Genomic DNA, 26,912 nt, shown 5'->3' on the forward strand with positions numbered 1-26,912 from the left:
GCATTTGCTTTTTTTTTAATGGCTACATGGAACTATGGTACAAACTATTTCCGCTACAGTGACATGCGGTGGTAGACGTTTTGTTTTTCCCCAGTAAAGGTGTTGGTAAGCCTTGAAAAAGAGGCTTGTATACTCGTGAGAGAAGCTGTTGGAAGCTTCTGCCCGATTTGTGCAGTGCAGGGAGCACCAGATACCTCCTTAAGTCCCTTCATGAAAAACCCAGTTGTTTTGTACATAGCTTCTCCCCTGCACACCCCCCACCACCCCCTTACCCAACCCCCCCCTGTGACTTATAAGGAAACCTAGTTTAAAAAAAAAAATGGTACACCACTTAGTAGCACTCTTTAAAAGCTGAAAGCCGGATTTCAGATCATATACCTGTATTGTGCTAGATTAGCTTACTGAACTCATTGACTGCCAGGAGTGTTTTGAGTCTCGTGTCCGTTCCCTGCCCAAAGGTCCCTTCAGTGAGACGTACCCGTATTCAAGTCTTAAAACATTTCCCCCGGGTCTTGAACCCCAAGTTACGGCTAAGCGATCCTCCACGGACCGACCCGAGAAACCACGACCAGCAACGCTTTACTTACGAGTCGTGAATTAAAGCTTGCTTTTTTTTTTTGTAGTCCAAAAACACAATCTCGGGGAAAGAATCCGAGATAAAGGTGTTTTTACATTGAAGCAGGCGGAGCCTGACCTTTTTTCCAATTCCATTTCATTGCCTTTGTATCGATACCTATTTAGATGGGAGAGAGGAGAGGGAACGAGCTTAATTCAATATAAAAATAAATCAAATAAAAACTTGTTTTAACTCGTTCTTGACGGTCTGAGACATTGGGCCCAGAAGCTGGTTAACCCCGTTTGGCAGGCAATGAGTTTTTTAACGGTACATTGATAAAATATTTATATTAAACTAACGATTCTCTAAGTGGTAACCAGTAGCTGAGATGGAATGACGGCTTAGAATAGTGAAACCAAAGGACCATCCATGTTCAGTTGCTAATCTCCCTTTTTTCATTCTCTCGCTTCCATCCCTCCTTCCTCTTCCTCTTCCCGCCCCTGCACAGATGTGACCAGTGCGGCCGCGCCTACCGCCACGCCAGCTCCCTCATCAACCACAAGAACACCCACACCGTCGGCATCTACCACTGCGCCGTCTGCCTCAAGACCTACTCCAACCTGCTCGCCCTCAAGAACCACCGCCGCATCCACTCGGAGACGCGCCGCCACCGCTGCCACGACTGCGGCAAGGCCTTCCGCGTGGCCTCGCAGCTCTACAACCACCGCCGCGTTCACCAGAAGCAGCGCGAGCTCACCTGCCGCGCCTGCCAGCGCTCCTTCCCCACCCAGTCCAGCCTCCGCCTCCACCTGGAGATCAGCCACGGCCAGCCTCGCCAGCCCAGATCCCAGCAGCCTCGGCCGGGGGGCTCCCAGGAGCTGGGCTGGGGGGGCGGCGGCGGCGGCGGTGCCCACCACCACCACCAAGGCATGGGGAAACGCCGCGCCGGAGGAGGAGGCGGCGGCGGCGGCGGCGGCGGCAGCAGCGTGCACAAGCCCCACGCGTGCGACCAGTGCGGCCACTCTTACCTCCACGCCAGCTCCCTGCTGAACCACAAGAACACCCACAAGACGGGCAGCTACTTCTGCAACACCTGCCAGAAGGAGTTCCCCAACCTCATGTCCCTCAAGAACCACCGGCGCATCCACACGGAGCCCAAGCGCTACCAGTGCCCCGAGTGCGGAAAGTCGTTCCGCGTCTCCAACCAGCTCATCTGCCACCGCCGCATCCACACCAAGGAGAAGCCCTTCTCCTGCCAGCAGTGTGACAAGCGCTTCTCGTCCAGGTCCAACCTGAGGCACCACATGAAGGTGCACTGGAACAGCTCCACGCCGGCGCCCCCCTCCATGTCCATGGGCGCGCCCAACTTCCTGGGTATGCCCGGCGGCCCCTTCATATAGGCCTACTACATTTTTTTTTTTGTTTTTAAATCGTTCAGGGGGAGAGAGGAGTGGGGTTTATCTAGTAAGGGGGGGGGGGGGGGGGGGGGGGGGGCACTCAAATGCCAAGGGTTTTCTGGAGGTGCCAAAACATGTCTTCCTCCTCCGTGTCCTCGCTCTCCTCTTCCTCATTGTCATTGTGTCCGTGTGTGGCTTGGTGGTGTAAGAGGATAGGTGTGTCTGATGGACAGGTTGCATGGCTTAGACACACTGCTAGTCCTGCATGCCACATGCGCGCACACACAGAACACTCGCACAGTAGAGGAGGGGGGGGGGGGGGGGGGGGACAAGATGGATGCCATGCATATAATAAGGTGGGGGGGGAGAGAGGACTCAAAATGGAGGACGGATATTCACCATTTCTATACACCTCCACACATCTTGCATTATTTGGCCCATGTCGTTACAGTGGCCTATATAAATGGACCCTATTACACGGTCATTTTCCCTTGAACCTTTTCTATGATAAATCCCCCCCCCAAATTGAGTAGGATGGACCGACTGACAGGCAGACTGCCAGGCAGAAACAATGTAGTCTTTATAAACCCTCGGCTACATGGACTGAATCACTGGTACATCTGCCTTGTGCCTCCCAACACCTACTCTCAGCCCGGAGTCACACAAATAAAAGATTGATTCCCGGGACTGAAAAAAAAAAACCCAACGTGATGCTGCTGTGTGGCCCGTTTGGGGCGCCTGACCCATAGTAGGCTGAGCAGCCCGGCTGTAAAGACTGTTTTTAAGTCCTGTTGTAGAGACTGACTGACAAATGGACGGACGGACGGACGGACGGACGGACGGACGGACGGAGACGGACGGACGGACGGACGGACGGACGGACGGACGGACGGACAGGCTGAGCAGGCTTGAGGGGGGGGGGGGGGGGGGAGATAAAGCCAGGGAAAATGTACCTGTGTATATTAAGGGCCAGATGGAATCGGGTGGTCGGGTCGGTATGTAGTTCTGGAGGCAACACAGTGCGGGGTCTGAAATGATGGCTTGGTACTCAAGAACCAAGTCGTCTTGTCCGTTTTTGAATCAAAAAGGAGCTTGTTGGTGTAATGCTTGAGGTTGCTTTTCTGTGCTCTCTCCATTCGTCACACGACCACAACCTATGTGTGATGCTGCAAGTTGATGATGATGATGAGTTTGCTTGTTAAAAGCCTTTTTCATGCGGCCTTTGTTTCAGTTTTGAACCGTTGATCGTTAAAAACAAATTCAACCATGGTCTTTCCGTTTGTTGGGGGGAGGTTATTATCGCCACAAGTGTGAACATCCAGTGTATCCAGATTATGTATACATTTGATGGCGACCAAAAAGAGGCAGTCGTTTTTCATTTCTTAATATTTCTTAATGGGGATTTGAAGGGAGAGTTGACAAAGACCACTGTAGGAACTGACCGCAGCCCGAGACACATTGCTCTCTGTCCTTGTCTCTCTCTTTCTCTTTGTGTGGTTTTAACTGTTTTTAACGTGTGTATGTGTGTGTGTGTGTGTGTGTGTGCGTGCTCATTACAACACAAAGATACGTTTCAAAGCCTTGTAGCCCAATAATCCCCATCTCATATCTCGGCTGCCTCCTTATGAGAATTCTTCCCCCGTCCTCTTCTCATGTGCGCACACACACTCTGGCTCATTTATCCACACTTATTCGTCCACGTTTATTCCAGACTCAAACGCCTGCTGGGCGACATGATGTGCTGCGAAAGCGTTTCAAAACCAGCTACAGGTGTACGATAAGGCCAATAGGTTGTGGTTTACGCATAGAAAAAAGGGAAGGAAGGAAAAAAAAAAAACTTGTTAAAAGTGAAACGTGAAAAAAAGAGTAAGGAAACATGTATATTATTAGGCCTGTGCCAGCATATTTTTTTTTGTTTTATCATGTATTGACTATTGTACTCGTAACCCTGACTGTATTATTACTACAGTACCTCCTTTTTTTATAAGAGAAAAGAAAAGACAGATCATCATTGTAGTAATGCATTAATTTATATCATTATTATTATTAACACTTGTAATGGACGGCGCTAGTCTTTAGGATGTGAGTTTAGAAGATGTGTTTGATGTAAGAAAAATAAATCACCCACCTAACCCCTCCCCTCCCCCCCTTTGAACCATTTACCCACGTAATCCTATCCTTTATTTTTTCCTGACATGGAGCCAACCAAGATGGACTCCCAAAAATGAACACTTACTCGATCTGAGGAGACTGTAGTCGAACCGTTTCAAGACCCATTTTAGTTTGTGCGTGTGTGCGTGTGCGTGTGTGTGTGTGTGTGTGTGTGTGTGTGTGTGTGTGTGTGTGTGTGTGTGTGTGTGTGTGTGTGGTGTGTCAACCACCACCAGGGAAGGAAAGAAAATGCCGTTTAATGTATTACAATGATAAAAAGGTTTTTATTTTCTTTCAGAGTTGAGGTTGTGACAGTATCGTTAACTTTGTTCCTCTGGGGGGTGTGTGTGTCCGCTCTTCACCGAGTTTGACTGGACTCTTGTTTAACGTAATTTCCCCTCCATTCTCCGATTCCACCGCAAAAATCAAACTGACTGGAAAAGGGAAGACTTGGTGGAATAAAAAAGAGAAAAAATACGATTATTCAATCCACATCATTTTTTTCCTTCTCTCCCAACCCACCCCCCTCCCCCGTTGTGTGAAGTTTTTATACTTTTATGGTAACTTCTTGTATTTATTGGTGTCTTTTTTTTTCCTCCTTTCTATTTAATTGCATTTTATTTTTAAAATGTTTCGACTATATTCAGAAGCCTGTGAGTGAGTGTGTGTGTGTGTGTGTGTGTGTGTGTGTGTGTGTGTGTGTGTGTGAAACACAATGTTCTTGGAGCAGCGGTGCTAGTGAAGTCTAAACCGCTGTCAAAGTGACCGTCAAGTGCTTGTAGGAGTTGTGTGATTCTAGGACACGATGATAGAACTGTACATTCTCTCCGTCTGCACCTCCACCGTCATATGTTGGACTTAGATTATTTTTCCTGAGTGGACAATTTTCCCGCCTGCATTTCCAGTTGTAGTTTTCTTTTGACGCCAGATTTCCTTTTTTTTTTTTTTTTTTTTGAACAAAATTATAACCATTTTTCTTTTTTTAAGTTCTAACTTTTCTTCCCTTTTTTCATGCATATAATTATGTAATGCTTACTATACACTTTTATAAACTATGTTTTGATAATTCATTTCTTAACGAAGAAAAAAAAATACTTGTCCACATACTATAACCGTTACTGCTGAGTACTGAAAATAAATAGCTGGAAAAAAAAGAGTCCAGAACAGTGTTGTTCGTCCATTCTCCTTACAACTAATCACACATTTGCAAAATGAGTAGAATTAAGAGCAGTGGTTCTGTTCAAGGCCAAGTCAAAATTGTAAATTTGCAGGAAAAACGAATTCATAAGGGCACACTGCACTTTCTGTCCATGCACTTCAATCTGAATGGAGCTTTTTCCGCAAATGACAGCAAACTGCTCTTTTCAGATTGAAGTGCCTTGGCAGAATCCGCCCGCATAGGTAGAATAAAAGTGCGGTGTGACCCTGCCCTAAATACACAATCTTGCCTACAATAACATGCCTAGAATTGTAACGTGATGTTGAAAATGGTTCAAATGGAGGGTATGATATTTGCCTCACTTGGGGAAATTCAAAGTAAAGATAATTTGTACCTTTTTTGTATACTTGATGTTTACAATTCAATTTAGGTTACATCAGTGGTTTTCAACCAGTGGTCTGGGGACCATCGGTGGGCCTTAAAGGGAGTCCAGGTGGTCCCCAGCTAAATGATGGTCTTGGGAACATCTGCATTACTTCATTTACAAGAAGTTACACAATTAGATTAAATGTAGACAAATTATTTCGATCAACGTTTGCCTGTTATTGCTCTTAATGGTAACGTCAGTCAATACAGCATGGAATAGGCCTATCTCACAGCCCCCTTTCCACACCCCCTTCCGGTAGCTAGTGGTGTCATTTAACATTAGGTATTTACACTTTTTTTTCCTCTGAAGAATCTAAGTACATTTCCTAATGTTAAAATGTCAAAGACCGATAATAATATGAAGAAAACACAATGGTATAACAACTAAAATAAGTAGAATAAACCTTACCTTTACAAAACGGTAGTTTGTGGCTTGTGAATACCTCTTTTAACATGGAAGTCTATATGGACTGGATGGAAAATATAACACCATTAGCTCCAAAATGGGGCGGGGAAATCCTGTGAGATAGGCCTATTGTGGAAAGAAATCCTGAAGGCTAAAGAGGCTAAAATCGGCTCAGATGCCGAATAAATAATGGGCCTTGGTATGAAAAATGTTGAAAACCACTGGTCTACATTGCAACAATGTGTGGTCACAAAATCCTACTGCAAAGCGGGACTTGTCTCACGGGCACACCATTTGGGTCTGTAGACTACTCATTTAGGTGAAGCTCAAGTGTCCCTTGCGTAAAGCCCCCGAGGTAGTTGCTCTGTGGCAGACCGGTAGAAGGCCGCTTGTTGTATACATGGCAACTCATGGGTGTGAATTTAAATTGAAAATTCAGTCATTGCTGCAAGGTAAAGGTCAAAGGGATGTTTCACTTTCAAACATGTTTGGGGTCAATTTAACGCCTACGGTAGCCTGGTGAAACCACTCCCCCTGCTGGACAACATTTGCATTCTGCCAGCAGGGAGAGTCTGGGAACTCTCAGGCAGAGATGATGTACTCCGGTCCAATTCTGGCCGGAGCGGATATGCGGCTGTATGAGGCCGCTAGAGGCGGGATCAACGCGAGACTTATGACATATTGAAGCGCTGCCACAGCGCAAATGTAAACGCAACCTAACAAGACTACAACTTGAAATTATTATGGAGATATCAAATGTTTGTCCCGCTGCTTCCGGGTTCATCGTTTCTGCTTGAGAGATCCCAGATGCAGGCAGGAGGAGGGAACTGGTGAACTCAATACTGCTGCAATCTGGCGGAGTCAGAAGTTGCTCGATTCAGTATTTACTATTTAGATATTTGATATTCCTATACAAACACATTGTAACTTCAGACTATTGTAACCATGATGGATTCATTGAAAAAACATGTCACAGGTTCTGGTATTGGCCTAATATGTGAGTGGCCGCATTTTTTTTTTTTTTAGGTTTTCTCGACCAGTGGCTGAGGGACAAAAACCCGGATCTTTATTATGTCCTGAATTAGTTGCCGACAACCAAATTATTATACAGGAACATTGTGTTAGATTTCAGGGTCAACACAATGATGGTTCTGGTGTCAAACGGTACTGCCACATGGCGTGTCAGAGTCTCATTTCTAAAAAAAATTCTGGATCAAATGACGCCCTGGTGGTTAAAGAAATGTCCCCGAACCAGACGTTGATGGGCTTGATTCCCCACCAAAGCTGGGGGACAGTGAAGATTAGGAGATTAATTTGATTTAAGTGTAATGGAAAACCAAAAATTTCATTTTAATTGGGGCAATGTTCAATAATTCCCTTCCAAGTGACACATCGTTTGTGGTGTGGTATCAAGCAGCTGCAACTCATGTTTTTCTCTATCGTGCAAACTAAAGTGTGTGTATTTTGCCAAGAAACGGTCTTCGATGTAGTTGGGGCTGTCACGATTACAAATTTCAAGTTCACATTTAATTGTCACACCAATAACTGCGATTAACGATTTAATTTTGTTCTTTGCATTGAACACGGTTCAATTTGTATTTTCTGTTTTGCCTTTTAGGCTTCGTAATCACAAATTGCACATATGACGACAAAACTTGAATATCCAATGAAATCACTGACACATTTATTATTGTTTCATATTTTCTTTACAAATAATGTACAAAATAGCGGAATTTGTTGATCTACAAGCTTACAGCATGTGTTGTAAGCTTGTAGATGTGTTATTTCTGCTATTTTTGAAAAATGTTTAAAAATGCATTTTTCAATATGGAAACTTGACGACTATGCAAAAATAATTTTGATTATCAAATAATTGTGACAGGCCTTGATGTGCATCTAAAAGCCTCGGAGAACTGATTGGCAATGCAGGGTGGACTGAATTCCTCATGTTCTCCCAATAATCCGACCAGATTTAAGTCCGACGGAGACGAATAACGCAATACGGCAAATAAACTTGGAACAAAGTTGTAAAGTTCTCCATTCAGCACCCCGAACGATATGTAGCCGTCGTAAAGGAGCAGTTAGCCCCAAAACAATTCTATCGGTTGCACACCCCATGAAGCCCTGAATTCATGGAGCTTTTGTAGGTTTTGTTCAGGTAATGGGAGACTCTTGAGTATCCGCTGTTCATCAAATTATTGGCTCAGGAATGACACAAACTAAAAAAAAAAAGGCTTTGTGAGATGTGTAATTGATAGAAAATAAGTAATTTTTTCGGTGAACTACTTGTTTTAGTCAACTAATGATCCTCCTACAGAACACACACCCTTTAACAAGCACCTCATTTAGCACAGGACGTGTACAGGGGGAAACTTTCTGTGCAATATGAACCTTTTTCATGACTAAACGCAGCTTCACCACTTACTTACCCTGAAATACTTTGTCGTGTGGCGAATCGGGACAATAGCATCTATACAAGCAAGCGCACACAACACGTCACAAGCTTGTATTTTCCACTGTTCTACAGTAAATGATAATGAAGTTCGCTGTACAGCAGCTGGCCATGTTGGCGCCTAAATTAAACACACCCAGTTTTGATATATATACATATATTATATTACCACCTGCTGCATTTACCCGTCTCTGAAAAAGTTCCATAAGGCATCTCAAAGTGGTTGTCACACTGTCGTTTCCTCGCTGCCCGGGTGAGATCCTGTTGTATAGGTGGCCAATAAGCTCTGTGTGAGTCTCAGTCCATGTGTTTGCAATAAAAACAGTGTACTCAAAGTACTCTGGTATTGCTAAATAATGACACTTCAGTGCATGGGTGCCTGATTAAGGGCTGCGTCTGTTGACGTTTGCAATTGGTCCCAAACAAATCTAAATGCTGATTTTTGACCCACTGCCAACCAACCGTGGTTAGAGAGTTAAGATCCGTACCGTTTAAAACAAATTAACCTCGACCTTGACCTCTCCCAGGCCACAGACTGAAACGGGCGCTATGAAATAGCATTGCATTGCAGGACGGGATGACAGAAGTGACAGAGGTCAGGTCAGTGTGCTGATGAGAGAATCAAGAGGTAGAATTTAGCACCGACTGCTGTAGCAGTTGGCAAGGTTATTTCTTAAAATGTGTTTTTATTTATTTTTATTTTGTTTTGTTTTTACTTTACAGAAAATTTCTTGTAGCCCAGTGTGAAACATTTGTCTGATGAGCATTTAAACAAAATGAGATCTATTGGCATTCATGACTTGGGTTAGTATGTTGTGATTGAAAAATACTGTTGTCGTTATAGCACAAAAAAAACTACGACTCTCGAATTAGATCGTTTGGGTTAATACTTGGGCCTGATGAAACCTAGAGAAATGCACTGACCCTTGTGTCCATTTTTATATTCTCAGTCTGAGTCAATGTAACACCGACTATACTGTTCACTCTAATGCAAGCAACCGTTTTGCTTTCATGTACAACACCCTGTAAACTGTTCAACAACGTTTCAGTCAACTTTCAAGCTGTTATTTTCCTTGCTCTGATCACTTACACATCGTCTCTGTCGGGTTGGAAACCTCATTCGTCCAAAAATGTAACTTTTTATGGTTCAAATTAAAAATAAACAGCAAAAATAGCAGATCAACACGCTTGTGGATCTGCTGGATATGGTTTAGTGTGACGCTGTACTGTAGTATGATCAGGTACAAGGACCTACTGTACCTATGAATGTCCTACCTGGTAAGTAGGGCATTCATTTACGAAAACAAAAACTGAAAAAAAAAAACATAGGACATAGGCGGTTTCTCCCCGACAGCAACGATAACATCCAAGCATCACATCAGTTTGTTTTTTGCCCACCCACCAAAAACAAAAACCCCCCCTCTCTCGTTTCTTTCCCCTTCTCTAGACCTGAGTCCCGTGGGCTCGACGGACAGCACCAAGAGCTACGTCTGCAACCAGTGCGGCCGCGGCTACCGCCACGCCAGCTCCCTGCTGAACCACAAGAACAGCCACAAGACGGGCAGCTACTTCTGCAACACCTGCCAGAAGGAGTTCCCCAACCTCATGTCCCTCAAGAACCACCGGCGCATCCACACGGAGGCCAAGCGCCACCAGTGCCCCGACTGCGGCAAGTCGTTCCGCGTGTCCACGGCGCTCGTGAACCACCGCCGCCTCCACACCAAGGAGAAGCCCTTCTCCTGCCAGCAGTGCGACAAGCACTTCTCGTCCCGGTCCAACCTGAGGCACCACATGAAGGTGCACTGGAGTGCCCCGCCCCTGTCCCGAGGCCCGGCCTCGGCCTTCCTCACCATCCCGTCACGGCCTTTCCTTTGAGACCCATTTACGCCTGACCTCGAAATTTAAAAGAAATCTTCTAAATCCTCCAGTTTTCTGAAATAAATATTTTCACGATTTTTCAAAAATAGCAGACCTACAAGCTCCACTCGGTGGCGCGCATTGTAGATCTGCTATTTTTCAATAGCTAAATTATAACATAATGTTTAAAACACCAAAAGGGGTTCCCGCCCAAAATGGGTTAAGACCCCACCGCCCCAGCCATACACCCTCAATTCGCCCCCCCCTGCCCGGACTGGTTGGAATAACGTGTTCCTTCCACACGCTACGTCCAACTGGGGAAACTCCCCCCCCCCCCCCTGTCAGGTGCAAAGAAGCGGCTTGGACTCCTCATGCATATAGAAGGAAGCATGAGGTCAGTCTGTTGCTCTCCCCAGGTTGGCAGAGGAAGTGTATTAGCGCCCCAGGATTACATTAGATAATTGACACTGGGTGGAAAAAGTGGGTTGCAAAATCGTGGGATAAAAATTCACCCCATCCCCGCCCGCCCCTCCCCCATAACCCTCTCCCCACACTGGGCAAACTCCAAGGACATGAAACGCGTTGCTACTGTATCTTGAGTAAAAAAGAAAAACAAAAAGATGGTGTTACCAGTGTAAAGAAATATCAGTCGGAAGAACCACAGACAAAGCAATGATACTTGAAACGTCTGTGGGAGGAGTTTCGGGACTCAAAACATCTGGAGCAAATGTATAGACCAGTGTGACGGAAGAAATCATCTGCAGATAGCTGACATATCGCTCACTCGGTTTCCCTGGATGTGGTGTATTGTCCATGTTTGGCCCCTAAAAACCACGTCCCCCCAAACCAGCCATCATCAGACATTGTTATCTAACATGTTTATGTTAGTCCAATACTTATTGTCCCCCCCCCCCCCCCCCCCTTGACAATGAACTGGAAACTAAGGCTGAATTAGTACGTGGTGTGAAAAGTGTCCCTTATTGACGGTGTACGTGTGAAGACTGTGCTCTCTCTCCATCGACACTAACCAGTGCTTTGATTGACAGTGAACGGGGCTTCACCGTGGACAATGAAACGGGTGACTGAAGCACTCACTCCATTAGCGGTAAATGGGCTTATAATAATAAACGTTCCTCCTTTTTCACATCATCACATGAGGACTAAAATGTGGCAGGTGGCGTGAAGACTTGACAGGCTGAGCGGCGCGTCTCTGTATCTCTTGTTCCCTCATCTCGTCGTTCTAAAGACTCTGCTGTTGTAGACGACATGCGTCCATCACTGGAGCCTCGTGGTGTTGTTTGGTCATTTCTGCCACAGCGCTGACGGACAGGCAGCTGAATGTGGACGGGTTGGACCCCTCTGTCGATAAGACAGCTCTGACACGTCGCTGTCCCGTGTGTACACTGGACCCGAACAACGGCATAATAACAATTATCTGCCGATCCTATAAAAAGGATCTCTGAATCGCCCTTTTAGCGAGGCTCAAATGAAGAGGGAACCACCATGGAACAATGAAGCGTCCAGCAAACACCGTCTGCCCTTCAAACCGACAGGTGTCCGTCTGTCTGTGGGGAATCTATGTGACAAAGAAGGGATTTTTTATCTTCTGCACCCGGAGGGGGACTTAAAACGACTTCCTCTCTCGATCCTCCCAGGTTGACCTTCACGCCTCGTTAAGGCTGAGGAGGAGGAGGAGGACGGCTGCTGCTGTTGGGAGGGGCGGCCGGTGGGATGTAAAGGACGCCAGGGAGGGAGGGAGGGAGGGGTGCATGCTGTACAATGGTTTTCTAGAGACTTGACAGATATGTGCCCATATATCAGACCAGTTACTGTTTACACATACATGGCTGATGGTGTCATACGTCCATCTTTGTCTGGACATTAAAGCGTAAAACCCACCTATGAAACTCATTACCACGAATGGGTTTTTTTTATTTTTGGGGGATGTCGGGACCACAGCTGTCCCACCTTGCCAAGGACTGTCTCATCACCGGGCGGGGGAGCATATATATAGTGACCTAATCTGTGCTGCACGACAGCAAACCGTATACGGCTCTTCTCTCGGCTTCAGACATGGTGTTAACTGGTGTTGTGAAACTGGTGTTTCTGCAGGCACCAAAACGTTCAAACTTCTACTGATCTACAAAAACAGCAGCCTGGCTCTAAAAGCAAAGGGATAGTTCACTAAAAGAAAAGGACCAACTCCTTCTCATCCTTCCCTCTCTCTAATGGTTTGGGTGATTTGTCTTCACGGACAAAGCTAAATGCAGGGAGCCATGTGGTTTTGTTCCTAAAGGAAAATCACCCAAACACGACTTCAGGTTCAAACAAAAGCAGCCTGCTTACCAGCAAAACATTACCACCCTCCACAGAGATGAGTCGGTTGAACAAGTAAACTATCCTTTTAATTGTCTTTCTTGTTAACCGTATTGTATTTGTATAATATTTGGTTTTTGTTATTTTCTGGGCACCTGTATTTTTCAATGCTGTGCCTGATAGCAGAAATATATAGTTAAAAGGTTGTGGTACAAAAAAAAGGAAAAGAAAAGAAAGGAGGAAAAAAAAGTAGACTTTAAATAATTGATGATGTGTGATGATGACATGTATCTTCTTGCTTTTTTCTTGATGCCATTATGCTCTTCAGCTACAAGTGTCTCTCAGTCTCTGGCCAAACCACAAAGTCAAACTAAATCAGTCGCGTTATACGTAAACCATTTCTACTCTCCATTTATATACGATGCGGATTATGGTCTAAAAAATGGTTTATTTTTTAAAACAATTTCCTCAAGATGGAAATGATAACACATTGTGACTTTATAGCTTGGCCAGAAAGGAAGGAGAGAGGGGAAAAAAACCACACACACCTGCAGCCATTTTGTGATGACCATTATGTGGCAGCCATTTTGTACCCCTTATATTATAAGCCCCCCTTCGTTGGTGTGGTCACTGTGGTGGCATTCTGAAGCCATGACTGTTCTCACCACTGACCCCGGTAAAGGAAACCTTAGATGTTGTTGATGACATAGCCATGCTGAGTGGCAGCTATAGTAGCGAGGTAAACCCTTCTCTGTTAGAGGAATGTGCACAGGGTTCTCTCCAGAGCGCTGCAGCTTCCAAAACTTTACAGGTCGAGACCCAAAAGAGAGGTTATATTATAGAGACGTTGTTCCCCCGGGACCCCAACTCTAGTGGAAATAGCAGATCTACAAGCTCACAATGTGTCATTGAATCATTGAATTTTGGTTTTTAATCCATGAACAAAAAATGCCTTTTTGCGAATGTTTTTTTGAAAATATTTTTAAATGATAATAATTAAAAACTAAATGTGGAGACACATCCCCCCATGTGTCCAGAGGGTCCCCAGCTAAGTGAGAAACACTTCAACCCTATTACATTTTTCGGCTATTCATAAATAGCCTATATTTACAAGCTCGTAGATTGGCTGTTTTTATGGGGATCCCTGGCACATTTTATTATTTCGTATACCGGTAATTTTTTTTTTTTTTAAATGGCGTGCCTGCGGTCAAATACTGTACATATCAATGTGGGGGTCCTTGACGTGTAAATGTTTTGAGAGCCACTGCATGCTGCAGAGGTCACGTGAACCTCTTTGGTTTCATTGGGAGTTCAGCCTATAGCCTACTGTACTTACAGTATGCCGTATGGCAAGGTAGATATACATGCTGGGACACAGAAGTCTCATCTTTTTCATTCTGAGAAAAACTAAAGAAAGCAAAAAAGGCCCTTGTTTTAAATGCCCAGAAATGTATTGCCCCTACCCCCCTTTTGACAAATACAATTATGAAAGTCTTGGTTGTGCAACAGTTCTAATCGAACGAATCGATTATAAAATAAACAAATAATGGACAATCGATCATTTACTAAAATAATCGATTGGATAATCAATGCCTATTGTGGGATTGCTGTTTTTTTTTTACATTTTCATACAAATTCAAAAATAGTGAAAAATAAACTCAATGCAAGGAATGTTAAAAAAAAGAGCCCATTTTCATGAACAACACAAGTTAACCCATTTTGGGCGGGAACCCCTTTTGGTGTTTTAAACATGTTATAATTTAGCTATTGAAAAATAGCAGATCTACAAGCTCATAGCGCGCCACCGAGTGGCGCGCTACGAGCCTGTAGGTCTGGTATTTTTTGAAAGATCGTTAATGTGGCGCAAATCATTGAATATATATTTCAGAGCGAACATTTTTAACTAAAATATTTGCTTCTGGGGAACTACATATTTTGAGATGGGGGGGTCCGTGGCCCAATAGAGATAATTCTGGGGGTCCTGGACATGAAAAAGGTTGAGCACCACTGACATAGAAACATGGGTTTTTCAGAAAAATGTTAGGATTTAGAAGCCTTTTTTTATCGACCTCAGTCCAAACCACCACCACCACCCCAACTTCCACTTCATCTTTGCAGTCCCTTCAATTCGTCCTTTACTATGAATCAAATCAGTCGACACACATTATGCGTAGCTTGCTCCTTCGCAGAAATGGAAATGCAAAACGATATTTTAAATATATTTCCGTGAACAGAAATGACGAAAAGATGCTTCTGTTTGCGGGCTTGCAGGAGGTATAAGCCTCCCTTGACAACTATATTCCACAATCTGTATATACTATACATTACATTACATTACAGTCATTTAGCAGACGCTTTTATCCAAAGCGACTTACAATAAGTGTATTCAACATAGGTAGGGAACAAAAACTACTAATCACCAGAAGTCTTTAGTGCATTTTCTGCAAAAACAAGCAACCAAGAGTATACCTAGCGCTAAGGTAAAAGTGCAATATATCAGCTACCTATTTCCTTAAACAGATGAGACAAAATAGCTAAATCAAATGAGCATGAGCTAAAACAATTAAGTGTATCGACTAAACAAGATCCAATAAACAATACAACAATAGAAAACAAGCGTTCGTACAACTAGTTAACAACAAGTAGGTCAGGCAGAGAGGAAGGGTAGTGTTTCCTGAAGAGGTGGGTTTTCAACCTGCGGCGAAATATGGGCAGTGACTCTGCTGTCCTAACATCAGTGGGAAGTTCATTCCACCACTGTGGGGCCAGAACAGAAAAGAGTCGTGACCGTGTGGATCGGCCAGATCCATATAGCCTGGAAATACAACTCCCTGAAAGCAGAGAAAGGAAGCTTTCATCTATTCCATCTAGTCATTTCCGTTCACGGAATATCTTTTAAAAATATCTTTACATTTGATATTTAAATGTCACATTTCTGGTAAACAGCAAGCTAACGTGTAGGCTTTGATTATTTTTGATTCATCGTGGGACACTGTGAAGACGAGACAGAAGTGGGGAGGAGGCGTCACATCCCATTTCTCCCCGGGTTCATTCTCAGATCTTCCGTTGCTCCAGACCAGGGGTGGGCAACTGGCGGCCCGGGGGCCACATGCGGCCCCCACCTTCACTTAATGTGGCCCTCGGGTTAATGTCAGAATACTGATATAGTGTTGGTCTCAGCTGCGGGTCAGTTGCAAACATGACCCGCTGTAATTACTTACAGTCTAAATTTGTAGCTCATTGCTCAACACAAGTATAATTAAAGGCATTTGAAATTACATCAAAAATGTAAATTTTCAGGATTCCAATTCAAAAATAGCAAAAAATAATTCAAGATTTAAATTCGAATATAGCAAAAATAGCCGATCTACAAGCTCAAAACGCGTCGCGACACGTTTTGGGCTTGTAGATCGGCTATTTTTGCTACAACAGTAATATATGGCCCTAGGGAGTGAGTGTGGAAATATAGTGGCCCTCTCCATCGTCAAAGTTGCCCACCCCTGCTCCAGACTGTATGACGGAACCATTTAAATAATGGTGGGAAGGCTCACAAGACTACATAGTTATACAGACCTGTAAAGCATTTGAAGATTGTGGAATAGTTCAAGAGAACCCCAACTTGTCACGGGGGGCGCCACATTACTTTTAGGGGATATAAAATGGCTCAAGTGACAGCAAACCCCCTTAGAAGTATAACCTTGGTGCCGTTTGGTTTGCTCATGTATTGTCATTGTACCTCTGTATCACTTCCCCTGTATGACCGTTTTTCTTTTTTAAATATATATATATGAACTGCAAATCATTATACCTTTTTTTATTTCTTTCATCTTGTGATGGACTATCGATTATGTGAGCTTGGATAGGGCCGTGACGTCGTTAGCAAAGTGGCCTATCTGTGTTTTGAGGAAAAAAGAAGAGGAAGAAAAAACTAAAAATACAGATTCAGAGTGTGAACTTAACTGACAAGCACTTCATTGATCTCCACAGGCACTCAAAACCAACCATTAAAAGTAGCCGATCTTCTACTTTTGAATTCTGTAAAGTTGTGGACATATGATGTTTTTTTCCACCCGACAGAGACGATATACTGTAGGAGTCACACACACACACACACACACACACGCACACACACAGTCCATATGCCTGCATGTGTGTCGGGTGTACTTTATGGATTATAGCAGTAGTATGCAGTGGCGTGCACAGATAGACCCCCTGCCCCTTTCCCTCAGGACAAATGTGCCCATTTGAAAAAAAGGAAAAAAAGCTTCTAATTCTTTTTTTTACAGTGTACAGTATATGGACCATGGTGACATTGATCAATTATTGATAAAAAAGCTTCTAATATATTATTTAGGTCCAAAAATCTATAAATCTCACACTATTAAGGCAACCGGCCGGTTCCACACGCTGCACAAGGTGCCCTTTTTTTCACTTGAGCACCCGCCCCTCTAAATGTCTGTGCACGTCACTGGTAGTATGTTCTGAGGGAGACCTCTGAGGAAGGAAGACATGTAGTCAAACAGGTTGACATGGATGTTCTGCTGATCAACAGCCTTATCTATCGCTGTGCTGCTGCTGCTGTATCCGTTGTGCCTCTGCTTCTTTTGGCAGAGCACTGTATGTGGCTCCTTCGGTTCTTTTTTCTCCCCGCCTAATATATTGAACCAGAGTGTTTCCACTTACAATTAATTGGTTCAGAACCCTTAAAAGTTTGTTCAGAACTGGAACCAAAAGAATCATGGCTGCTGGTTTCCGCGTGAAAGCACCAATGAGGTTCCAAGAATCTGTAACGGAACCAGTTTTAGAACCAAAGTTGGAAAAAAGGGGCCTGTTTGGAAAACGAGACCTTCTTCAACCATATGAATCGTATGGCGGCGATGTTCCTATCAGGAGTACGTTCAACGAACGTAGGTCTAAGTCTAAGCAATACTACAATATAAATGTCCTGTTTTCAAATTTTGATGAATAAAAGTGCAAAGATATACTTGCAGTAGACTAACAAAGGGAAAGTGCTCAAATGTTTCTAACTTCTTTTCTAAAATATAGCTGAACTAGATGCTCACAACTCTAGATCGGCTAGATTCAAATAAATTAAGTATTACAAAAGTGGTTAATGTATGTTTTGTATTAATAATCTCAATCTGAAAGTTACCTATAGTAACTAAAGCTTTCACATAATTGTAGTGGAGTAAAAAGTACAATATTTGCCTCTGAGATGTTAGTGGAGTAGCAATTTAAAGTATTAAAAAATATATATATATTCTGGGCAGGTCATACGCACCTAAAACATATTGGTTCGTCAGTGGTTCTTTGGAGTGGTTGAGGTGGTTTTTGATATTGTATAGCGCCACTGCTGACATTACATCCAAAGAATAGTTCTTTGGTTCGTTTGTTTGCGAACGTTAGGCGAAAATGGCAAAATGTAAGTCTTGTAGCGACGTGTTGTAAACTGGACGTTTTAAAGGGAACCCAGAGATTTGATTCATGCAATCACTGACAAGTCATGGTTGGTGTGAGTTGTTGTTGTACACATTCCTGATCAAAATCCTAATACCATTTGAGAGGTGAGGGGTTCCAACGCTGGATAAACTGGTTTCGTGCACCCATTCATCCCAGCATCCTTTTCACTCTTCTCTGGGAAGGCATCGTCACACTTGTATTGGTGCCAGCTGTGTGTGTGTGTACATTTGGACAATATTATGGTATTAAATCCTTAACGTTCAGCCACAAGGGAGTTGTATCCACGAGGAGAGCACCTTTGTACCAATTTGCTTCTATATGCTGTTCTACTGGGGAAGATACTATGATTTGTAGCAACTTCTGGTTTATAACTGATAATGTGCACCCGTATAAAAAGATATATCAACACACACGCATGTCCACGTTTGGATTTTTCTCTTACTTTTCAGTAGATGCATGAGATATGTTGACACCATTCCCTGTAAAAGTTCGAAATGAAAAGATTTGGATTCAAACTGGGATTGTTGTTGACAATATTTGTAATGCATCCGGAAACTCACTGTTCTTTAAAGTGACTATTTATAATCGTCGATTATTCGCAGGGTCATAAGTGGCAATACCGATTCTGACTGATTCCGATATTATCTACAGAGGACCACAATGGAAACAAGCCATAGGCCCTATAGAGCGTCGCAGTCCCGCCCCCTACCAGGGCCCAGGAAATGATTCTCCGTTCATTTTCCTCAGACATTTCAGAAAGTATTTAAAGACGTTTACGCCGCGGACAAAGCCAACTCTTGTCGTGACAAATCATGACAACAAACAAAATTTTTCGGGCTGAACAAATAATTAGAAAGAAGAATAAAACGGCAGGTTACAACACTTTTTTTGTTGTTTTTCTTCTTTGTAATTACTTGTTTGGTCCAAAATATTGTGTGTGTTGTCATGATTTGTCACGGCTCGAGTTGGCTTCGTACGACGCTTAAAAGGTCTTTAAATAAATACGTTTTGAAATGTCTATGGGAAAAATGCATTGGGATTCATTTCCTGGACCTGGCGTCGTCATGAAAGGGGGCGGGACTGTGACGCTCTATTGGGGCGTGGCCCAAAGCCTGTTAATAAAGTATTCAATCAATCAATCAATCAATATACTGTTTTCACTACTGAATGACTACTGAATGAGATCAGTGCCGTCGCTATACCTATACGCGCAATACGCACTGGGCAGTAGGGCAACACGCCGAGGGGGGGCATCAAAAAGTGCCACGCCGACCCTCAAAATAACACATTTCTCCGTGGCTTCCACCGTGTAATAACGAGCGGCCGTGTGTGTCCTCGCAAACGGCGGAAATCGCCGATCTGCATGAGGAATTCACCCTTTGTCAAGTTCCGCCCATGGTTCTTCCCCTTTTCGCACCCATTGGTTGCCATTTCGTGGTTGGACAAAAATCCTCTCTCTCTCCATCCACTACCATTGAAATAACACGTTTTTCAGTTGCGTCATATTGATATTCTGTTCACTCAATTGTTATTTTAAACTTGGTGTCAGTAAAAAGGAACATCACAGGTGCAGCATGGTGACTGGGCATATCATGTTTGTTTTCAGGCAGAAAGAGCCTGTTGGTTAGTCGGTAAGGGACCAATCAGAAGACTGACAAAGGGTGAATTGCAGCCCTCGTCGGGAAGGGGGGCAACCAAATGGTCAGCTATACGTCCCTGAATGAGAATACAAGTACAAACTACAAAACCATTGACGGACACATTATTATTGCGTCATCAATATCTGTGAAAACATGCTGGACTATTTTGAGACCGATCCGATACCGATATGGCATTTTCATGGCCGATATGGCCATTTTAGATATGCTATAGCCTACCGTTTTATATTGTGGATCCCTCATTTTATCGAATGGGGGTCCGTGGCATAAATGCATATCAAGGTTGAGAATCACTGTATTCAAGTATCTGCAGGGCATGCTGTAGTAATAGTATGTAGTTAGTAGACTGTTTATCTGAATGATAAATCAACTGATTGTGTTCCAGTCAGTGCTGGAAAGTAATTACTAATTAAGTACATTTAAGTAACATTTGAGATACTTTTACTTTACTGGGGAGTATTCTTCTCCAATACGTCTGGGATCCAAATATTTTACTCCACTACAATTATTTGAAAACGTACTTTGTAGATTTTGATTATTATCACAAAACCTACATTAATTAACCACTTTAACCACCGTCGGCTGTTTTAAAATACCTGATCAAGCTCACAATGTGTCGCATTGTGAGCTTGTAGATCTGCTATAATTATATTTGTATACATTTGAAAACTTCAAACGGGGCATGCTGCATAATGTTTTGATACCAAATACTTCTGTACTTGAATTCTAGACTTTTATATTCTAGAATTGATACTTTTACTTAAGTAAAATAAATGTGAGTACTTTTTCCACCACTGGCTCCGGCTTGGATCGAGAGAACAAACAAACTGTAGTATTCTTCTGCATAATTATTGGAAACACATTTTTCAAGGATTTTAATGAAAAAAGTCCATGTTATTTTCTTTAACCCATTTTGGGGCGGGAACCCCTTTTGGTGTTTTAAAACATTATGTTATACTTTAGCTATTGAAAAAATAGCAGATCTATAGGTCTGCTATTGTTTGAAAAATCATGAAAATGTGGCGCAAATCTTTGAATATATATTCTTTCAGAGCGAACATTTTTAACTCAAATCTTTTCTTCTGCCATGGGGGGGTTCCTGGAACAACAGATGGGGGTCGGCGGCCAATTACATACAATTCTAGGGGTCTTTGACCTGAAATAGTTTGAGCACCACTGAAACATGAGGTTTTTCAGAAAACTAAGTCTAAATGGGTTCAATCTTTTTAGTGTTTGCCAAGAATTTGGGGGCCCAGCAGTGGGCCCAGCAGTGGGCCCAGCAGTGGGCCCCGGCCCACAGGTTGGGAATGGCTGCTGCTGCAGTCTTAGTACACTGTGCTACTACTGTACTGTACATTCTCACACAGCAGAACAAAGACTTTGTCTCATTGGTTTGGTAGGAGGTGACCGAGACGAGAGGTCCAGTCCAGTCCCAGTGCAGTGGCCTTGAAGTGAAAAAGCACTCTTTGTGACCTTTTTTACGAAACAAATGACTGAAACAATTTGAACAAAACGGGAAGCGTATTTTTTGTACCCCTTTGTAAAAAATACGAGTTCTGCTGATAAAATGGTAAAATGGTGCATTTATATAGCGCCTTTATCCAAGGCGCTTTACATAGATTGTGCATTACATTCACCCATTCACACATACATTCATACACCGATTGCAGCGGAAGCCATGCAAGGTACCAACCAGCACATCGGGAGCAATTTGGGGTTCAGTGTCTTGCCCAAGGACACTTCGACATGTAGACAGGAGGAGCCGGGATTCGAACCGCCGACCCATGGATCATTGGACGACCTGCTCTACCTCCTAATCAACATCCTTATCTCTGTGCTGGCAGTGCTGCTGCTGTATCAGTTGTGGCTCTGCTTCGTTTGCCACCCCATTACTGTGGCCCCTTTTCCACCAACCGGTTCGGTTCTTTTGTACCAGTATTACCAAATTTGTACCATTTTGTAAAACACGAGCAAATCATAATACGCGACATTATTTCAGAAAGCATATACTACTACAAGACAAATGAGGGAATCAGAAAACGTAACGTTCCACCACTTTCACTGTGTTTTCATTTTGGACATGACATTATCAGAAACAACATTCTTTAGAAGTTTTGAGAATTCCCTTGAAAATTTTATCAAAAGCAGGGAAAATAGCCGTTCTACAAGCACACCCAATGTGATGTATTCAACAGTATAAACCTAAGTAAGAACAAACACCAAGTTCTACAGAATGTAGACATGGAACTAAAGGTATTAGAATCACCAAGTTCTACAGAATGTAGACATGGAACTAAAGGTATTAGAATCACCAAGTTCTACAGAATGTAGACATGGAACTAAAGGTATTAGAATCACCAAGTTCTACAGAATGTAGACATGGAACTAAAGGTATTAGAATCACCAAGTTCTACAGAATGTAGTCATGGAACTAAAGGTATTAGAATCACCAAGTTCTACAGAATGTAGACATGGAACTAAAGGTATTAGAATCACCAAGTTCTACAGAATGTAGTCATGGAACTAAAGGTATTAGAATCACCAACTTCTACAGAATGCAGACATAATATAAGGTGTGGGAATCCAATGTGGTTGATTGACTGACTGACTGAAAGTTTCATTTCAATGGGTACATTTCAAACGAAAGCACAAGTCAATACAAAAACTGCTACTTTGAGGACGAAACCATGAAAAGCACTAAGACTTGAGTCAACTCACATTCAGCCCTAACATAGCACCACACCAGACATGCCACCAGAGGTCACTACACACACACACACACTTCCACAATCAAAGCAATGGGCTCTATGCACAGCAACAGCCATATTGGAAAGACATTGGGCCTCTTCCAGGATCACAGATGTTACCAGTAGTACTAATGAAGGCTTTGTTCCATTCTGGTCAAAAAAAGAGTACTATAGAGACGAATAACAGTCTAAGTCCACACTAATTATCCATAATGTATAAATGATAAAAGGGGTCAGGACAACGAGGCCTTTTCGTGGAGGGCTCAGAATAAAATGTGGACTTAAACTGTTATTCGTCTATAGTACTTATTATTGGGCATGTTGGCTTTCTTTACCTTTTTTAAATATTTTTATATATATATATATATATATATATATATATATATATATATATATATATATTTTGTGGCTTTTTTTATGCCTTTATCGATAGGGTGATTTGACAGGAAAGGGGGAGAGAGAGACCGGGGGGAAGACACGCAGCAAAAGCCGACGGGCTCGGGAGTCGGGACTCGAACCAGCGTCATGTCGCCGTCAGGCTGGATTACCGGCCTAGGTGCCGCTCAGCCGCGGCCCAGGCCTGGCTTTCCTCACCTGATTGATTAATTGATTGATTGATTGATTGAAAATGTTTGTAGAGTAGTAAAAACAAAAGCACAGTTTGAGGAAAGCACGTACAGGTCTGAGGTCAATACAAGGTCTGCTAAAAGGATTGAAATACCCCAGAAAAGCACAATGGCTTGTTTACATATTGGGGTTCCTCCATTTTCAATTGACCAGAACATTTAGTGACGTACAAATGTACAGTACTATCATGTACAGTACTATCATGAATGTACAGCACTATCATGCTTTCCTTTGAATTTGGCTGCTGAATGTATTGGAAAAGGGGGAAAAACACTGTCTGACACTTAATGTAAGTTAAAAAGGGAAATCACAACGTTTCGGTCTATAATAAGAATGTTTTTTTTATTATTTTTAAAGATGGAGTGCCGTGATTTTTTCCCAAACTAAAACATGATCATCAGGTCTTATTGTTATATAAGGAGGAAGATTTTTTTCAAAAAAGTGTACAGTATTTGTTAAAATGTCGTTTTTATGTGGGCACCCCCACCAGTTCATTAAGTATGCCTGGTTTGCCTGGTGGGTGGTGATGGGTGGTGATCCACCCACAGCTGTAGTTGTATGATAAAGGGGGAGGGGTTAGGGGAGGGGCTGATAATGTGATGTCACTATATTACTGTTTTTTTCATTGGCCCGTTTGACTGTCAAGGGTTCAGCCTCCAGGAAGAAACCCTAAATACAAAGTTAATACACCATTGCACATAAAAACGACTCCGGGGTGTCTAATGAAGAACTGTCACCTCATAGACACATGGAAAAATACAAACATTGTGGCACTCTCTCTTTAATATTATTATTATTATTATTATTATTAATCGCCTATGTATTGACATTTTGCAGGCGTGTGATCTGTTGGAGACAGACAAGTGATGTCAATGAGTCGTGGACAAAATTGTTCTTCCTCCGACGAGATAAAGTCAACAGGTTGTAATCATTTAGTACTGATTGTCAGATCATGACAGCATGTTGATCACAGCCATGCCAGGCCTGCGTGGGATGTTGTGATGCTGGGCGCATGAAGGGCTTCAAGGCAGAAAACACTGTCCACATGCTGGTCCACTCCTGATGTCACTGCCTGGATATCAGGAATATCTTCCAGTGAAGAGCATTAGGCATTATAGTGTACAAATGGAACCAAATGGACCCTTCTTCCACGTCCATTTGGTTCCATGTGTACAGTGTCTTTAACCCATTCTGGGGCGGGTAAGTATTATGTTACACTTTAGCTATTGAAAAATAGCAGATCTACAAGCTCATAGCGCGGCACCGAGTGCCGAGCTGTGAACTTGCAGGTCTGCTATTTTTTGAAAAATCGTGAAAATGTGGCGCAAATCTTTGAATATATATATTCTTTCAGAGACAACGTTTTTAACTCAAATCTTTGCTTCATGTTTTCAGATGGGGGTCGTCGGCTAAATACAGATTATTCTGGGGGTCCTTCACATGAAATAGTATGAGAACCACTGACATAGAAACATGAGTTTTTTTCAGAAAACTGCCATGACTTAGAAGGCATTTTGTAGAATCGTTCCCAGGTCTAAATGGGTTTTAAATGTAATGTCTCGATGTATTGAATATACATGTAGGACGGTCAGGACCCCATGAAACCATTTGCAGGTATAGGTGGAAAAAACATCAGCCTATCTGCCCTATCAGGAGACATGCAGTAATTGTCAGCTTCAATTTTATATAGTGTTCCAGTTCCAATTTTGTCTGTTCATTTCTTTCCTGTCTTTCACTTCAAATTTCACTTGTTTGTGTGAGTTCTCTATCCTGATTGGATGGAATTATAGTATCCCAAGCTGTTACTGAACAACAAAACAGACACTCTATAGCCGCTGCCACACGGTCGAAAGAGCTGCGCACGTTCTCGGCTGCGCGTAGCTTAAAGCTTGAGTTTTTAAACAGCTGGTGGATGGAAATTAAGCTCCACCTCCGCGGAATTCTTGCGCGACGGCCAGATTCCCGGAAACGCTCTCCTCCGCTCAAGTCTTCCGCGGAGGTGGAGCTTCTTTTCCATCCACCAGCTGTCTAAAAACTCGGAATTTAAGCTGCGCGCAGCTTAAGAAGTGCGCAGCTTAAGAAAGTTTTGCGCTATGGTGTGGAGACGGTGTATTCTATACCAATGTATAGGCTCAGGCCCCCAGGGATAGGCCTATCTCACAGCATTTCCCCGCCCCCTTTACACGCCCCCTTTTGGAGCTTTTGATTGATTGATTGAAGAATTTATTAACAGTTTGCAGAATTACAGTACATTTCAAGCACAAACTCAATACAAAGGCTGTTAACTGTGAGTGGACGACCCAATTAAGCATTACACTTGTTTCCAATAGGGTCCACCATGTTCAAATCATCAAAACATTTAGAGACGTACAAATAGACACTTCTATAGACAGAACAGGAATTCATCATAAAGGAGGTAAAAAGGGAAAAGAAACATATACAGTGAGGGGAAAAAGGGGGGGGGGGCGGTGGGGGGGATTCAGATTTTACGGGGGCCAGTTTCGAATTGCAGCCATCCGTAGGTGCCCTTTGAGAGCGGTTTTGAAGGAGTCAAGGGATTCGCATGTCTTAATGACAGTTGGTAGGGCGTTCCACATTTTGGTGGCATAGGAGCGAAAAGAATTTAGTCCCTTGTTTGTGCCGAATCTGGGTTGTACATGGTTCGTTGCACTCCCTCTGGTGTTGTGGGTGTGGACTTCGTTAACATTAAGGAAGTATCTAGACAGGTACATGGGTATCTTGGTGGTGTATCGAATCTTGTGGACCAGACCCATTGCAAGATGCTGTACTCTGTCGTCGACCCTAAGCCATTCCAGCCTGTCGAAGTGGGCAGGGGTGAGGTGGGTTCGGGGGGCTAGGTCAAGTAGGAGCCTGACCAGTTTGTTTTGGGAAGTCTGGAGCCTGGTTTTAAGGGCCTTTGAGGTGCTGTGGTACCAGGAGGTGCATGCATAGTCAAAGAAACCCTGTACAAGGGCTCCTGTTAAGGTCTTCAAGGTGTATTTGTTGACCAGTGAGGAGATCCTGTAGAGGAATCTTGTTCTATGGTTGACTTTTTTGATTACGTTGGTGGCCATTTTATCACCGGAAAGATTAGCCTCCAGGATGGAACCTAGGTAGGTAATTTCATCTTTACGTGTGATAACATTGTCACCCACTCTAACCAAGAAGCCATTTGCCTTGCTGAGATTACTAATAGAGCCAAAGAGAATGGATTCAGTTTTTCCCAGGTGTAAAGATAGTTTGTTATCAGCGAGCCAGGTGCAGATTCTACCGAGTTCAGAGCTGAGGGCATTTTCAACCTGCAGTGGTGTTATTTAACCATTAGCATTTACACTTTCTTTCTCTGGAGAATCTAAGTACATTTCCTAATGTTAAAATGTCAAAGACCGATAATAATATGAAGAAAACACAATGGTATAACAACTCAAATAAGTAGAATAAACCTTACCTTTACAAAACAGTAGTTTTGTGGCTTGTGAAAATACCTCTTTTAACATGGAAGCCTATGGACCGCAGAAAAGATTGACACCACTAGCTCCAAAAGGGGGTGTGGAAAGGGGGAGTGGAAATGCTGTGAGATAGGCCTATTGGTGCTATAGCAATATACATGAGATTCCTGGCCACGCCCCCTACTTCTGCTCTGGCGTCTTTTCTCGGAGAGTGATTGTCAGAGTGTTCCTGTTGCCTTCATTAGTGACTC

General features: G+C 43.1%; 1 protein-coding gene across 1 annotated transcript in view; it reads left to right on the plus strand.

Annotated features, from left to right (window-relative positions):
* The window catches only part of LOC306936991 (uncharacterized protein), a gene marked incomplete at its 3' end in the record, with an annotated part of 35,338 nt that extends 24,916 nt beyond the window's left edge, over positions 1–10,422 (plus strand). Inside the window, exons 4-5 of the mRNA XM_079520662.1 lie at positions 1,065–1,930; positions 9,995–10,422. Of these exons, the coding sequence (XP_079376788.1) occupies positions 1,065–1,930; positions 9,995–10,422 (1,294 nt within the window). The remainder of the gene's footprint in view (positions 1–1,064; positions 1,931–9,994) is intronic.
* Between the last annotated feature and the right edge of the window lie 16,490 nt (positions 10,423–26,912).

The sequence above is a fragment of the Electrona antarctica genome (genome assembly GCF_951216825.1).
Source record: "Electrona antarctica genome assembly, chromosome: 14".
NCBI classification, from domain to species: Eukaryota; Metazoa; Chordata; class Actinopteri; order Myctophiformes; family Myctophidae; genus Electrona; species Electrona antarctica.